The following is an 18,215-nucleotide window of genomic DNA, read 5'->3' on the forward strand; positions in this document are numbered from 1 at the left end:
ATTTGTAAATACATGAGTCCCAGTGGCACGGTGGATTAGTGGTTAGCACTGATACCTCATAGTAAGAAGGTCGTGGGATCGCTTCCCATCTTTCTGTGTGACCTTTACATGTTTTCTCAGCATCTGTGTGGCTTTCTCCTCCAGGTAGTCTGATTTCCTCCCACAATCAAAAAACATGCTTATTTGGGGTCTGCACCTTTCTCTGCCACTGACCAAGGTAGAGTCTCTACATCTGAAGTTGGTTCCCAAGGCACCAGAATCTGGCTGCCGCATAGAGTTACATATGTAACTCTATAGGCTTCCCACTGTTTCAAGTGGTTGGATTGTGTCTAACTGTAATTAGGATGGGTAAATTCCAGAGGACAAATTTCATTGTACGAGTATATATGTACAATGACAATATGGACAATGAAAATAGAGGCTGTCTTCTTCCACATACTTTGTTGATTCCATGGGAAAATGAGTCTTCTGCATTTATCGCAATATATTCACAAATTAGAGTTAAACACAATCCAACCTCTAGGAGCAGCGAGCAGTCATGGTGCAGCATGCAGGAACCAACTCCAAGGGCCTCATTTATATAACTGTAGAATCACAACTATTTTTTTTTTTTTCATTTGACAACAACGGTGAATGTCCATAAAATGCCTAAAACAGTAATTGCAGAAGTTGTTAATAAACTTCAATAAATATATAATTTCACTCTGTAAAATCAAATGTTGAATATTATGCATCATGATATTTTCACAACTTTTATGACAAACTGTTTAAATAGATATATGTACATAAACATCTTAAAATGAATAAACTGTTGGTTCTGCTTTTGATTTTAGTGTAGCCAAGACAAATATAGCCACTGACATATAGACAATTTTATGGCACTTTGTTGCAAAATAAAATGAACATAATTTGTATAAAACACAAGGTTGGCCGAGGTGAATATCAACACAATTGAATAGATGCTGTAATTGGCCTTTAGTTGCGGATTTGCTGGGACCTGCATTCATGTCTCACTGCAATGACTTCATACTTTTAAAAAACAAAACAAAATGTAAAACCTTGGATAAAAAACAAAACAAACAAACAAAAAAACCTACATTCTCAAGACTGAAGAATTGAGAAAAAGTTATTTCAGCTCTCTGAGGTGTAGAGGAGCAATGACATCTCTCACACACACACACACAGTTCATCAGAACAGAGCCGCATAGTGATTTTTACCATCTATTTCAGCGTCACTCATCTATCTGTTTGCATCTGATCAATTCAATTTCAGAATTTTGTTCAGCATTTAGTTTAGATGTTTAAAATTAGCTCTTTGATGAAGGCTGCTCTGTACAATGAGAATCACAGCAAGAGAGACAGGGAGGGGAAAAATAAGTGCATCAATCACTGTATACAGTACTGAAAAAAATATATATACACAATACACCACTGGTTTATGTGTAGCAGCACCAACGCACATAACATCTGGACTCTCCCATGGAGAAAGTGTGCTTATGTTGTAGCTCAAACTGCTGGTCAGAGAGCGTGCAACTGTAACATAAGGCCTTTTTTTTTTAAATAAAAAAAAAATTATGTTTGGAGGGAAACTATTACAAATTCATCTTATGGCACCCACTGAATGAAGTCAAAATAATGACTTGCAAGGAAAGTACAGCACATGTGACTATCCAGAGGTTTATACACATAAACCATCAACAAGATCAGCTGAAATTCATACAAGGCCTCTGCCTAGTGAGCAGTTTCCATCTGCAGTGGAATACTCTTGACATTTTTATGATGGGAGGAGTTGAGGCTGGCTTTTGGGTTACATTTGTGGAAAAACTGACTGTACATCTGATACTGGGTTGAGCCACAGCACATATAGTGAACTAATGTGCCTCCTCAAATATGCCCAACTGCAACAGTCCCACCTTCAATGGGATGTGACGCATACCTGGTTGAAGTTGGAGGCCCAGTTCTGAGCCACCTCAGCCTGAGCTTTATCTGTGAGCTGTTTGTCTGTTCTGCTCTCCACTGTGACACTGCCTTCGCCAATCTGCCTAACGAATCGAAGAAACTACACAACAATGAAAAAAAATGACAACAGTGTTTTCCATTACTAACGGGTCATGTTTCTTGTCAAATTTGTTTAATGGTTTCACAATGAACTGCTCTCACCCCTCTAGAACAAAGTGAAAGGAAACAGCAAAGGATATATGGAAACATATGTGAGAATGGCATGGGTTAAGAGGGATCTTGGGACTCAGGCTGAATCTCAATTCTACCCCTTGGCCGTTCCCCTTACCCCTTCCCCTCCGTTTTGCGCGGGCACGAGAGACAGAGGGGTATCCCAATTCTCTTTTTGGAGTGAGGCAGAGGGGTAGGCGGAGGGCTACAAACCCCTTCAAATGGAGTGAATCTGGATGCACACTCCGTTTAGAGGGGTAAGAGGATGGCTACAAACCCCTTCAAATGGAGTGAATCTGGATGCACACTCCGTTTAGAGGGGTAAGAGGATGGCTACAAACCCCTTCAAATGGAGTGAATCTGGATGCACACTCCGTTTAGAGGGGTAAGAGGAGGGCTACAAACCCCTTCAAATGGAGTGAATCTGGATGCACACTCCGTTTAGAGGGGTAGGAGGAGGGCTACAAACCCCTTCAAATGGAGTGAATCTGGATGCACACTCCGTTTAGAGGGGTAGGAGGAGGGCTACACACCCCTTCAAAGGGAGTGAATCTGGATGCACACTCCATATGGAGGGGTAGGAGGAGCTTACCGCTGTCTCCACAGAAACAAATATGGCGCCAAAAGAGTCGCACAAATGTAAGTGGCTTTCATTACAAATTACACTGTTTAGAAAGTCAGAATTTGCCAAAAAACTTTACAGGCAATTGCCTATGACAGCAACGTGTATGCTGCTGGATGCATGTTGTGTATACTGTCGTTCTGAAGAATATCGTAACTTCGCTCGTGTGCTGAGGCGTTATAATGCATATACACACGAACGCTACGATAAGACACTTATTTCTCACAATGGAGAAAATCATGATAAAGGATAAGCACGTTAATTTGTATGTTCATAAATCTTTGGATAATGGCGATCCCTGCTGTTGGATTTAAAGGTCTGTAACACGCGTGTATTTTGTAAACAAACAGGGAGCCCTGAGCACACTCATCTCCTAATAAGCTTTCAGGCAGAAAATAAGGAGACGTTTCACCAATGGGAGTAAGTTGGAAAATATATACACACACACAGACACACACACATGTATATGTGTAACACATAACCTGACGTCCTAATAGACTGATATTATTTGTCAAGGAAATTTCTAAAGGAAATAGGGCTGGATGCAAAAAATTGGAGAAGTTGAAAAAGAAATATCAGGTTAACAGAACTAGATGCAGCCCATAACATACATACAGGTGCTGGTCATATAATTAGAACATCATGAAAAAGTTGATTTATTTCAGTAATTCCAATCAAAAAGTGAAACTTGTATAATGTATACATTCATTCCACACAGACTGATATATTTCAAGTGTTTATTTCTTTTAATTACTAATTAAATTAATTACTAATCAATCAAATATCAAACAATATTAATTACTATTATTAATTATCAGTATTAATTACTAATTAATTAATTATTAATAATTACTAATTAAATATTAATACCACAAAATTCTCCGACATGATTGCGATGCGTCGAAGAAATCTGCGACTCCTATTTCTTTGCACTGATGCAGAAAGGCGAGAAAATAAAAAGACCAAACAGGCCATTGCAACAAGTAGCACTTCGGTTGCCATGTTGACAAACAGTGAAGACAGCACTTTAAGCGACGCAACATGATGACGTTAAACTCATGAGACGGGCAGAATTTTTTTTCTCCTAAGGCGGAGGGGTGTCTCAATTCATAGGGCTATAGGCATACCCCTTCACCTCACCCCTTGTTTTAAAGGGGTGGGCGTACAAAAGAGAATTCAGATTGGGCCTTAGTTTAGCAAAACACACTGCTCACCTCTGTGTTCTGTAACTTGGGGTCATCAACTTTTGAAACAAGTTCATTGGCTGCTTGCTTGAGGTCTTCTCCTTGCTGATACTCCTTTGTCCTGTGAGATTAACAGCAATTAGCAGCAATGGGCTGTAAGAGTCTTCAGACAAGAAGAAACTGACTTTACAGACTGTGTACATGGTGGAAATAATCCAAACGGTTTTATAGTCCAATGCAAAGTGACATGTAAGGGCAGTAAACAGAGTCAAATATTTGGACAAACCAGTTCCACATTACACACATTTTGCCTATTTTAAACCAATAATGAAGTAATTAAAACCACAAAAGCTGCCCTTACAGTTCCAGTAAAAAAATAATCATGGAGGGGTCTGAAATTTTCATCTTAGGTACATGTCCACTGTGAGAGACATAATCTAAAAAAAAAAAAAAAAAAAAAAAAATCCGGAAATCACAATGTATGATTTTTTTTTTGTTTTATAATTTATTTGTATGCTACTGCTGCAAATAAGTTTTTGAACCCCCTACCAACCAGCAAGAATTCTGGCTCACACAGACCTGTTAATTTTTCTTTAAGAAGCCGTCTTATTCTGCACTCTTTACCTGTATTAACTGCACCTGTTTGAACTTGTTACCTGTATAAAAGACACCTGTTCACACAATCAATCACACTCCAACCTGTCCACCATAGCCAAGACCAAAGAGCTGTCTAAGGACACCAGGGACAAAACTGTAGACCTGCACAAGGCTGGGATGGACTACAGGACAACAGGGAAGCAGCTTGGTAGGAGACAACAACTGTTATGATTATTTATTAGAAAGTGGAAGAAACACAACATGACTGTCAATCTCCCTCGGTCTGGGATTCCATGCAAGATCTCACTTTGTGGGGTAAGGATGATTCTGAGAAAGCTCAGAACTACACAGGAAGACCTGATCAATGATCTGAAGAGAGCTGGGACCACAGTCAAAGATTACATTAGTAACACATGATGCTGTCATGGTTTAAAATCCTGCAGGGCAGCAAGGTCCCCCTGCTCAAGCCAGCACATGTCCAGAACCGTTTGAAGTTCACCAGGGACCATCTGGATGATCCAGAGGAGGCACGGGAGAGGGTCATGTGGTCAGATGAGACCAGAATAGAGCTTTTTGGAATCAACTCCACTTACCATGTTTAGAGGATGAGAACCCTAAGAAAACCATCCCAACTATGAAGCATGGGGGTGGAAACATCATACTCTGAGGGTGCTCTTCTGCAAAGGGGACAGGACAACTGCACCGTATTGAAGGGAGGATGGATGGGGTCATGTATTGCGAGATTCTGGCAAACAACCTCCTTCCCTCAGTAAGAGCATTGAAGATGGGTCATGGCTGGGTCTTCCAGCATGACAATGACCCCAAACACACAGCCAGGGCAACTAAGGAGGGGCTCCGTAAGAAGCATTTCAAGGTCCTGGAGTGGCCTGGCCAGTGTCCAGACCTGAACTCAATAGAAAATCTTTGTAGGGAGCTGAAACTCCAAACCTGAAAGATCTAGAGAAGATCTGTATGGAGGAGTGGACCAAAATCCCTGCTGCAGTGTGTGAAAACTTGGTCAAGAACTACAGGAAACGTCTGACCTCTGTAATTGCAAACAAAGGCTACTGTACCAAATATTAACATTGATTTTCACAGGTGTTCAAATACTTATTTGCAGCAGTAACATACAAATAAATTATATATAAAAAAAAAATCATACATTGTGATTTCCTCTCACAGTGGACAAACACCTAAGATGAAAATTTCAGACCCCTCCATGATTTCTAAGTGGGAGAACTTGCAAAATCACAGGGTGTTCAAATATTTATTTTCCTCACTGTATATATACACACACACACACACACACACAAATGTAATTCAATGGTACTAAAATTGATATGGAGGCTACTGCCAGGATGTTCTCACCTACAGGGCACAACTTGATTGCTCTGGAAACAAGACACAAATACAACTTGCTACTTCCAGCTGGGACAAGTAGCACTCACACTTGATAAAGGCAACTTATTTGATCAAGTGTCTGGGTTCTGGATCAATTTTTTATTTTAAGCGTTTTAAAGAAATATTTTGGTTGTTAGGAGCTAAAGTGGTGTTCATGGGAACAAATGCAAATGGTACTACTAATATTACAAAACCTTCTGGTGGACTCATTATTGACATGACAGCAGTGGAGAAACCAAGAGGGGCTTATTGAGCCTCTCGAAACATCGAAAAATTCTCTTAAAAGTGTATGCAATATAAAACAATATGTGGTTCACTGACCTTACACCATTAAGATTTGTTCCTGAATGAATATAAATATTGAGGCTAATGCCCAAACTGGATCTACAATTCTTTCTGGAATAAAATAAAACTTTTAAGAAAAGTGATGTGCTTCAACAGTTCAATACAAAAATTTTAGACACAGAAAAGAAAAGAAAAAAAAAAGTCCCAACTTTTGACTGGAAGTGTAAGGTCAAAAATATCTGCAATATCAATTTAACAGATTTCTGCTTTGGACTGCACATGACAACATTACTCAAGAATATTATATGTAAAATAAAATGAAAAAAAAAAACCCTGAAAACATTATCATTTAATAAATACACCATCACAGTGCAACAGTACTAGCCATTAATATGTTTAGGTTTTTTTTTTTCATTCCTCACAACGGCTCCAGTGCTGAATTCTCACCACTCATTTTCCTTGTCTCCAAGGTCTCCCAACCACAGCTTCTCCTCTGACTGCTCCAGATACTCCTCTGCCCAACGTCCCGGATCTGAAGCAGAGAGAGGGAGATACAGCACATTATTACAAAATATACACAGTCACATTTAAAACATTAAACCCCAAAGAAATAATTAAGCATATCACTGATCTGACCACTAGTGCATTCATCAAAGAGTGTTTTTCTGAAAGAGAAAAGCAGAAACAGAATTGCAACAAAAAGCAAATATAGAAGTTAAGTAACCTGCAGCTTCAGCTATAAACTCCTTTGTCCAGTCAGCATCTGCTGCATCACCTAGAGCGATGAGCCCTGGTGTGGAGGCGGAGTCAGAGCCTGAAAGGAACTCAGCCGCCCAATCCCCAGAGAGGGCCAATGCTGCCACATCTGGAGCTATGTCATGATATCATGCATGAAAACACAAAACACAAATTCAATGTAAGCCTCAGAAAATAAAAATATAGCACTCAAAGAATACAAAATATTTTGGCTATAATTCAGGGTACCTCTCTGTGGAGCCTGTCTGTAGCTTTGCTGGTCAATCTGCTGCATTTCCTCCAGCAGCTGGCCCATGTCAAAGGTTTGTGGGGGCCGTGGGGGCGCATGAAGGAACTCATTCACCAGCTGGTTCCAAAATACAAAACTCCATTTAACAGCCAATAATAATTATCACAGACTATGTACATCAGTGACAGCATAATGCACGAGTGAAGCTAAATGGCTAAGGCTTCTTTGCTGACTCAGTGGTGCCATTATATATATATGTCTATTAGGGTGGTCCTCTACAGCATGCCAAAAATAAAAATGTGACTTTCTTAAGGCAGCAGTTGAGCATATTAGCACAAACCAGCAATAGGAATGTTTTTGTTCACAAATGAAATACAAACAAACAACAAAACGTTTCTACTTTAACTGACCATACAGGAAAGATAAAGTGTTACCGGTACATGTCACTGTCCACCTGTTTGATAAAAACAAACAGTCATGGGGAGTGGTGTTTGGTTCTGATTTTTTTCAACTCCAGGAAATTACTTTGATGCCACTTAACAACTTGTAGCAGGTATTGGCACTGCTGTTCATCCTTCATTAGGATCTGATTGTAATCCTGGATAAGTGCAACTCCTCGCTCAGCAAAATCATTGACAGCAGCAATGTTATCCAGGATCTGCTGTGGTGATTGGAATGATGGGTCATCCTCCCACTCTGAGGGGACCTTGATGAGGAAGTCTGTGTTGATGTTGAATGCCTCAAAAATGCGACCCAAGGCAGATGTAACAAAATCTGCCACTAATGAACTAATGTATCCAGTCCACAACTCAAAATGTCACAAAAAACAGGGGCAGGCTGCAATGGTTAATGTTTTTCAAATGTCATGAATTTTCACCCAATTTATTTTTACCACTACAGGAACCAAAAAAATGAAGAAGCACCTTGAAAAAGTTGAAGTTTATTTTTGAGGACCACCCTAATGTATATATCACAATGAACTGAGGAAAAATACGATTTATGAAAATTCAGTAAGGTATATCATATATTATATTCCAATTCTAAGGTGGAACTATGCTAGTAAATCCATGGTTTCAGTCAGTGCTTAATTTGTAAAGTGGGAGGTCCCGGAGCGCAGAGGATGGGTGGCTCCGATGCAGAAAAAAAAAATGGGGGGGGGGGGGGGCTTGCGAACAATGCTGTGCGCCACACCGAAAATAAACTGGGCATGTATTGTAGGTCAACACTAGTCACACCAAATCCGGATAGAGTACAAATTCCTGTTTAATTACGTACAGTGGTCCCTCGTTTATCCCGGGAGTTACGTTCTCCGCGTTCACACCGGGCGCGACGTGAGCGACTGCACCCACAGGTTGCCATGTAATCCCTATGTAAGGAAACGTTTTGGCGCCAAACCGCGCAGCGTGACGAGAGTGAAGCGAGTTTGAGCGTTTTGCGCGTGTGTGGCGCGATATTATGGAGTTAAAATTGTCTCAATATTTGTAAATGCACACAGGGTGATCTACAAATAATCATTGATTTGCAAATGTGTTCAGATATCCACAAATGCAAATTTCATATTTGTAACTTGTAAATTGGTCTTTGCAAATAATGTTGCATTTGCAAATATAAAACTTAATTTGTAAAAAAAAAAAAAAAAAAAAAAAATTACATTTGTAAACTGGAAATTGTATTTGTGAATTGAGTTTCAGCATTTGTGGATCACCAATTACACGCATTCATCGCTTTCCTCTGCGACGTCATTTTGAGACATTCTTTTCGCGAACACAGATCCACAAACAAATGCCGACTGATTCACAAATACACACGCACACTGGATATCCACTAGATGGCAGTGTGGTTCCATTCATTGATGTGGCAAGCGGAATAATTTTTTAACATTATGTCGTAAAAAAAGAACGCTTTGCGATAAGCATTTTAAATACTCAACGATCATGATTAAAGAGTCATCCGGGAGCATATAGTTTCAGCTTGCCACATCAATGAATGGAACCACACTGCCATCTAGTGGATATGCAGTGTGTGTGTGTGTATTTGTGAATCAGTCGGCATTTGTTTGTGGATCTGTGTTCACGAAAAGAATGTCTCAAAATGACGTCGCAGAGGAAAGCGATGAATGCGTGTAACTGGTGATCCACAAATGCTGAAACTCAATTCACAAATACAATTTCCAGTTTTACAAATGTAATTTTTTTTTTTTTTTTACAAATTAAGTTTTATATTTGCAAATACAACATTATTTGCATTTGTGGATATCTGAACACATTTGCAAATCAATGATTATTTGTAGATCACCCTGCGTGCATTTACAAATATTAATGAGACAATTTTAACTCCATACGATATTGCGTCGCGTCACGTCGTGTTGCCCTCCTCCCCAAGTTGAAAAATCTGAACTTTTTCGTCTCGACGCGCCGTGATGACCAATCAGGGACTGAACATGTAGTGACGTGGAGATGTCTGGAGTTTGACTGAAGACGTGAACATGTCCTGTCTCTGGTAGCAGCCTGTGAGCAGGACTTATGTCTCTTTTGTCCTTTATTTCACAATTATGAGAGAGTTTTTGGAGCGAGCAGCAGCACCACAGCAGGGGGAGCGGAGTTTTTCTTTTTATTTTACGTGCACGCGCGAGGGAATCATCCATGGAGATTATTTTACTTATTAACTACACAGATGTATAATAAAGCAAACTGGTTTCTAAAGACAATTATGACAGGTTTTTTGGGGGGGGGAAAGAGCGAGGAGCAGCCTCACAGCAAGCCGCGGAGTTTCGTTCTTTTTTACGTGGGCGCGCAAGCGAATCGTCTGTGTGGAGAATATTTTATTAATTAATGACACAGATGTATAATAAAACAAATGGTGACTGGTTTCTAAACACAATTATGACAGAGTTTTTGGGGGGAGGAGCGAGCTGCAGCAAGCAGCGGAGTTTCTTTTTTTTTTTTATATTTTTTTAAAATTGTTTACATGTGCGCACGTGAATGGGACAGTTGGTCCTCAAACTGGGTCCCGCAGAGGTGGAAGGACCGCTGAAAGCAGCCGTCATCCAGACGCAGCTCCTGCAGCAAATAATGATACTCTCTGTAATCCGCGAAGTAGCGCTATTTTTTACACTTATTATAGATGCTTTAAGGCTGTAAAACCCTACACACTACACAATCACTACACACTTTTCTCAAACAGGCATTAACATTTTCTCACTTTTCTCTCTTGTGTAAACACTCTCTTTTTTCTTCTGTGCGAGAAGATTATAAACAGACACACGCAGAACACAATGCGCGTGCTCTCCCTTCACTCACTGCCTCCAGGGGTACGGATGCAGGACCCGCAAAGAATCCAAGTCCTCTCTCGGTGGCCACGGAGCTCTGCGGCTACGGTCAACATCCGGATCAAAACAGCGAGCGCAGCCTCTGGACCTGTTGCCAGATTTGGCGCAATTCCGCACAGCAGACAGGAGGGCGGTGGTGTGATTGGCAGTGAGAGCAATCGCAGTGATTTTTTTTTTTCATATTTTGTTAGTCAAGAGAGGTGGCGGATCACGGATCCAGTATAAATAGCTGGCGGAGCCAACGTCAGAGGTTCCGGAGTGCGCTCCGGCTTGCTCCCCCTCAAATTAAGCCCTGGTTTCAGTATTCTGAAATGTACGGAGAACATACACTGGATAAAAAAAAAAAAATTCAAACTCAACTTTCTGCAACTTCACACACTGCATGAACCAAAAAAAAGTAAAATAAATGCATTTTTTAGTGGGTCAAATGATCATATTTATGAAGGTGACTGCCGCTAAACAGAATGAAACATTCCAAAAGAATAAAGAATTTTAAAAGCTTTGTAATGTCTAACTGACAGAATTAGGGCACATGCAACTGTGTAGTTGTATTTAACCGTGGGATAGGGGATCCAGAGTCAAGGCTTCAGGGAAATTTTTTATGGATAAGGTATTGGTCATGCAGAAGTGGGTCATGTTCTCAATAACAAACGCGTGAATTTTCAGGATACAAGTCGTACTGGACTATAAGTTGCAGGACCTCCCAAACTAGTCAGAAAAACCATGTCCTATACTGCAGAAACTATAGTACTCAAGAGTACATGGGATAGAGAGCTGAATACTGACCTCTTCTTCAGTTGCAACTTCAATGGGAGTGGGAGGAATCTGGTGACAACATAGAAAAGTAAACACATATCAGAACCTCATCAAACCTCAATTTTGTCACTGTATTAAATTAAGCAAATTTTGTGCAGATGAATATCAGTACAGATTAGGAAAGAGGGCAATTTTTTTTCCACTCCTGAGCAACTTAAGCATTTAGATGATAAAGTCATAGGTCAATATCATGCACTTTATTTAAATTATTTTAAAACATCTATTAATTTCTCACTGTGGGCGTTGAACGGTGTTGCCATGCTCCACCTTCCTTTGTCATGTGACTGGTCAACTTCATGAGGGGATTGGCTCCCCCACATTCTGCCTCCACCAACTCCCGCATCGCCATGGTAACACAAAGGCAAGGCAAATCCAATCAGATCACCTGAAAAATGATCAAGAAAGGAACAGATGCACCACTCATTTAAATTATGTTGGACAAAGTGCAAAATGTTCAACAAAATTAATATCTTATCTTCTATTTTGTTCAAGACCATCCATACCACCCTGAGGCACAGCACTGGATCAATCAGTGTGATTATTTTTTTTCTATATTAATTTGAAATAGATCACATATTTCATATATTCAATTCAGTTTCCCTAATATAGAACTCAATTTTCTTCTGAAATAAGAGCATCTTTCTTATGTGTGATAAAATAGATCTTCCATTTTCAGTTGAATCCTCTGGGTCAATATGAATAATGCCATTTGCTAAACTAAAATTAAAACAAAGAAGTAAATAAAGATCCAACATTGTGTTTCCAGGGCCAGGTTAGCTCCTTTTGCCTGTTTTAAGTGATTACCTTACTGTACATACAGGAACATTTATATCTGTATCTTTTTTTTTCTTTTTTTTTTGCAGATGGTGTTATTTCAGGAGATAAGATGGACTGCAGGTCTACTTGGATGGTGGCTCATCACGAACGAAAGCAGGTTGATTGTCTGTCCAAAGGTTGATTTTGCTTGAGTAGGTCTGTCTTTTTATCTAGGTCATTCCACATGAAATCAATAAATGGCTCGATGTTGGTCCGAGATCCACTTTGTTTTCAGATATTTTGAAGATTATAGGCCCCATATGAAAAACCCAAAATATTAGCTGTGGCTGTGCATAGCAAATACACACGCACTCACGGTCAGCTTTATATATTAGATTATTATATGTGTATATGTATGTATGTGTGAGAGAGAGAGAATTTTTGGAATTCAACTATCAGGGAAGAAGGGGAAAACAGTGTAAGCTCAGCAGCAAAGAGGCAGGCAGAGTTGGCAGAGCGATCATCTTAACCTACATATCTTAAATTAGGACAATGTAAAATGTCTAGTGACATTCACCAGCTTTTACTTTTCAACAGCAAATAGAGAATAATAAACCTAAGTTAGCAGAGTAAAGTGAATCATTAAACACACATTTATTCAAGCAGGTAAACTTTAACAATCTCACAATGAGCGTATCACTAAAGCCCTAAAAAACAGTTTATGCAGAAGTGATTAGTTAAAACAAAAACAAACAAGAACTACTGTACTAACTAATTCATGATACCTAACAAGAAAAATTTCTCACTGGCTCCAGCTTCCAAAAGGAGCTGCATTACATTTGTGCGAATGACATGCACATGGCATTTACAAAGGTGGAAAATTCCAGATCTGGGCCTGAGCCATATGGGAATTCTGCTACTACAAAATACTTTCAGAAACACAAAGCTCCATTGCATGGATCAGAAAGTAAAGTGCCTTTCAGGAAAATTAAGCCTTTACCCGTATTGTAACCCAAAGTCATTTAAGTCAAAGTCACTTTAAAGGTTGCTGGAGACATCAGTTTTAAACCTCATTCCAAATCCAGAAGCATGTAGCGATCTTCTGGAAATAGCAATTTCAGGGGAGTAAAATCTTTCAAGTTTGTCCAGCTACACATACTAAGTGGAAGACCCACACAACACAAATCTTTTCCTTCAACTCCTTATGGTCTTTGCAATTCCCTCTCATGTGATGTATCAAACAGGCCCAGATATTCTCTGCACGTTTCCCTCACCTCACAATGGAATAAAAAAAAAACAGAAAATTTACTATGGCAATTCAAATACATCTATTAATATTAATTTAAATATCTTTTATACTTCATGACATTTCTGAAAACAAACACCTGGGGTCTCATGCACAAAAACTTGCATGGAGATGTATCAAAGTGTGTGTAGGCATGGATCCATGCACGTTCCGTTTGTACATCCCAGTCAACGTGGAATTGAGTGCACATGCACACGCACCAAGCTCCTCCCTTCTCGCATCACCATTTAAGGGCCCTGTCCCACTGGCGTTTAGAAGGATTTGCGTATGGATTGCGTACAAAATTGGCCCATATTCGCCAAACATCCGCAATATCCGTGTAACATGCCTGTATGAGTCGGCCGTCATCCGAACACGCCCGTGATCATCCGCAGAGGCACGCATGTCCGCAGCCAGGATTTTTGAGCTGTTCAAAAATCTGAATGCGGATGACATCCGCCTTACATACTCCATACATACTCAATTCATACACAATACATACTCACTCTATGCGCTGTATATCTGCCATTAACCGCTGATATCCGCAACTGACAGGGATTTGCGGCTTGGCAGCTGACCGGGACAGTGTGTAAAACAGATATATTGCGTGCAATCATGTCCACATCACAAACTAAAATATGTTGTAGCGAATGCATACAAATTGGCCACGAATGAAGCATTTTTATTACATCTGCTTTGCAGCTGATTTGCAGACAATCTGTGAATGCATAACAAACATGTCACGTAAACCCAAAGTACTATATGTGGCAGAAAGCGACATACCTGCCAGTCAGTGCCGGTCCAGCTGTGTAAATCCACAAAGACGTAATAGCTGCTGCGATCCACCGGCGCGGCTCCACCTGAAGCCCGAGGCGTCAGCGCAGTTCCACCGGCGCGGCTTTACCGAGGCCCGAGGCGCCAGCGCAGAGTTATCTGACCATGGGTCCGAAGAAGGCACTGACGGCGGAGGAGGGAGACGATATCAAGAAGTCCCTGGACTTTTTGTCTGAGGAAATCTCTGTGGTTAAAATGCAGCAGAAATCCATTATGGAGCTGGTGGAAGAAGTGAAGGCTCTCCGGATCCAGAATGCCGAGAAAGACCGGCGTCTGGTGTACCTGGAGAACCGTGTTGCGGAGTTGGAACAGTACACAAGGATGAACGACGTTATCATTACAGGAATTCATATTAAACCTCGATCCTACGCACGGGCGGTGTCAGAAGACAGCGGAGGGGAGGCCAGCGAGCAGGAGGCCAGATCAGTGGAACAACAGGTGGCTGACTTCCTGCAATCTAAAGGTATTCAAATGGACTGTAATAACATTGAAGCGTGCCACCCCCTGCCCAGGAGAGAGGATGGAGACAAGCGAGCAGTTATAATGAGGTTTGTCAACAGAAAACATAAAATGGCATTGTTAAAACAGGGACGGAAACTCAAAGGAACAAACGTATTCATCAATGAACATCTGACCAAAAGAAACGCAGACATCGCCAGGAAAGCTCGTTTCTTAAAAAAGCAGGGAAAAATTCAACAGACATGGACATCCAACTGCAAAACATTTATCAAATTGAATGGAACACCAGAACAAGCGAAGGTTATGGTAATCAGGAACATCGAGGATCTGGACAAATATGACCAATAAGGTATGAGGACACAAACACATCACAACACCATGACACAGACCAGAGGAACCTATTCATCTACTACCTATTCATCTACATCTGGAGACAAGAAGGATATAACTCAAAGGATTGCTGATCATGGAAAAGTAGAACTGAGAACATTTAAATACACAGACCACAATGTACTGGATTTGGAGCACGATATAGACCCGGACAATAATTTCTTCTCAAATATCAATGACAGTTGTTGCTATTATACAGATGAACAGTTTAATCGGATCATTAGAACGGATAACAAATTATCAATAATCCATTTCAACAGCAGAAGTCTATATGCAAACTTTAACAACATTAAAGAATATTTAAGTCAGTTTAAAAAAATATTTAACATAATTGCTATATCAGAAACATAGATCAATGAAGATAAAGGAATGGATTTTGAACTGGATGGATATGAATTTAATTGTGTAAACAGAAAGAATAAGAGTGGAGGAGGAGTGGCTGTGTATGTGGATAAGAACATGGATTATAAAATAGTAGACAATATGACAACTGTGATTGATAACTTATTAGAATGTATAACTATTGAAATATGTGAAGAAAAAAGCAAAAATGTATTAGTCAGCTGTATATATAGAGCACCAGGATCTTGTATTGAAACATTCACTGACTGTATGGGAAAAATGTTCTCAAAAACTAATCAAAAAACTGTGTTCATTTGTGGTGACTTAAATATTGATCTGCTCAATCCAAATAAGCATAAAATAACATATGAATTTATCAGTATAATGTACAGTATGAGTTTATATCCAAAAATCACCAGGCCAAGCAGAATTACATCCCATAGTGCTACCTTAATTGATAATATATTCAGCAATGATATTGAGAATAACACTGTGAGTGGATTATTAATCAATGACATTAGTGATCATCTACCAGTTTTCATCGTTTATAATAGAAACCATCGGCGGAATCAGCCAGAGGAGAAAATAAAATACAGGCGAGTGCGGACAGAGGAAAACATGAACACACTAAAGAAGGATTTACAGGAGCAAAACTGGGAAAAGGTATACAGTGAAAGTGATGTTGATAGTGCATATGAACTTTTTACAAATACTTACATCATTATATGATAAAATTGTCCAATTAAACAAGACTACAGAAAACAAAAAATCCAAGCTCGACCATGGATGACGAAAGGGTTACGAAATGCATGTAATAAGAAAAATACACTGTATAGAGAATTCATAAAACTAAAGACTAAAGAGGCAGAAAATAGATATAAGAAATACAAAAATAGATTAACTAATATTATACGGGTATGTAGGAAGGAATATTATAGTAACATATATAATAACAAAAACAATATTAAAGGAATATGGGATATATTAAATAGCATTATCAAAAATGGTAATAAAAAACAGAGTTACCCTCAGTATTTCATTGATAATAATGTCAAGAAGGAAAATAAGGATGAGGTAGTCAACGGTTTTAATAATTTTTTTGTAAATATTGGACCAAGCTTGGCAGAAAAAATTCCCGATTCCCAACCTGAGGATTGGGATAATAATCTCATAGAAAGAAATCCCTGTTCAATGTTCCTCACAGCAGTGGATGGAAAAGAAATTATAGACATTGTGAATAATTGTAAATATAAACATCTACCGATTTAATGAAATTGATATGGTGGTGGTAAAACAGGTCATTGAATGGATTGTAGAACCATTAACATACATCTGTAACTTATCATTTCAAACCGGTAAATTTCCCAATCAAATGAAAATAGCTAAGGTTGTGCCGCTGTATAAGACTGGGGATAGACACCACTTCACAAATTATAGACCTGTTTCTTTGCTTCCACAATTTTCCAAATTATTAGAAAAGTTATTCAATAATAGATTAGACAAATTCATAAATAAACATAAATTACTTACTGATAGTCAATATGGATTCAGAGCACATAGTTCAACATCACTTGCATTAATAGAATCAGTTGAGGAGATTACAAACGCCATAGACCACAAATTACATTCAGTTGGAATATTTATAGACCTTAAAAAGGCTTTTGATACAATCAATCATGACATATTAATCAATAAACTTGAACAGTATGGGATTAGGGGTTGGTGTTGCACTGGGTGAGAAGCTACTTAAGTAACATTAAGTAATTATTCATAATACTGGCTATAGAGATCATACAAATCCACTATTTTTACAATCCAAATTCTTAAAATTCACAGACTTGGTTCATTTTCAAACAGTACAAATTGTGTATAAAGCAATAAACAATTTACTTCCAGCAAATATTAAAAATATGTTTTTTAACAGATCAGAGGATTACAGTCTGAGGGGGAAATTTAATTTAAAGCATCAGTGGGCACGAACAACATTAAAAGGTTTCTGTATTTCTGTCTGTGGGGTGGGGCTCAAGCAATGTCCAAGCATGAACCAGTTCAAACAGCGGTACAAAAATATGGTTTTTTCTAGGTATAGGGAGGAGGAAGGGTAATGAGGGTTAGGGTGTTTTTGTTTTTTGCTTCGGCTTGTAAATATATAGTATTTTGTATGTAAGTAGGTATGTGTAGGTGTATATATATGTATATGTGTATATATGTGTATGTGTATATATGTGTATATACTCAACAAAAATATAAACGCAACACTTTTGGTTTTGCTCCCATTTTGTATGAGATGAACTCAAAGATCTAAAACTTTTTCCACATACACAATATCACCATTTCCCTCAAATATTGTTCACAAACCAGTCAAAATCTGTGATAGTGAGCACTTCTTTGCTGAGATAATCCATCCCACCTCACAGGTGTGCCATATCAAGATGCTGATTAGACACCATGATTAGTGCACAGGTGTGCCTTAGACTGCCCACAATAAAAGGCCACTCTGAAAGGTGCAGTTTTGTTTTATTGGGGGGGGATACCAGTCAGTATCTGGTGTGACCACCATTTGCCTCATGCAGTGCAACACATCTCCTTCACATCATCCGTGAAGAGAACACCTCTCCAACGTGCCAAACGCCAGCGAATGTGAGCATTTGCCCACTCAAGTCGGTTACGACGACGAACTGGAGTCAGGTCGAGACCCCGATGAGGACGACGAGCATGCAGATGAGCTTCCCTGAGACGGTTTCTGACAGTTTGTGCAGAAA

The 18,215-nt window shown here is 39.3% G+C and overlaps 1 protein-coding gene across 3 annotated transcripts in view; it reads right to left on the reverse strand.

Annotated features, from left to right (window-relative positions):
• Positions 1–18,215, reverse strand: part of pex5 (peroxisomal biogenesis factor 5) — a 38,865-nt gene that overhangs the window by 13,966 nt on the left and 6,684 nt on the right. For 2 of the 3 annotated variants that reach the window (XM_034174473.1, XM_034174475.1), the window contains exons 2-8: positions 11,623–11,772; positions 11,358–11,396; positions 7,243–7,360; positions 6,983–7,129; positions 6,706–6,790; positions 4,006–4,096; positions 1,937–2,059 (exon numbers count right to left, since the gene is read on the reverse strand). In XM_034174473.1, the coding sequence (XP_034030364.1) occupies positions 1,937–2,059; positions 4,006–4,096; positions 6,706–6,790; positions 6,983–7,129; positions 7,243–7,360; positions 11,358–11,396; positions 11,623–11,736 (717 nt within the window). In that variant the 5' untranslated portion in view covers positions 11,737–11,772. The remainder of the gene's footprint in view (positions 1–1,936; positions 2,060–4,005; positions 4,097–6,705; positions 6,791–6,982; positions 7,130–7,242; positions 7,361–11,357; positions 11,397–11,622; positions 11,773–18,215) is intronic. The other variant, XM_034174474.1, reaches the window with a different exon arrangement.

The sequence above is a fragment of the Thalassophryne amazonica genome, chromosome 7 (assembly GCF_902500255.1).
Source record: "Thalassophryne amazonica chromosome 7, fThaAma1.1, whole genome shotgun sequence".
Taxonomy (NCBI): Eukaryota; Metazoa; Chordata; class Actinopteri; order Batrachoidiformes; family Batrachoididae; genus Thalassophryne; species Thalassophryne amazonica.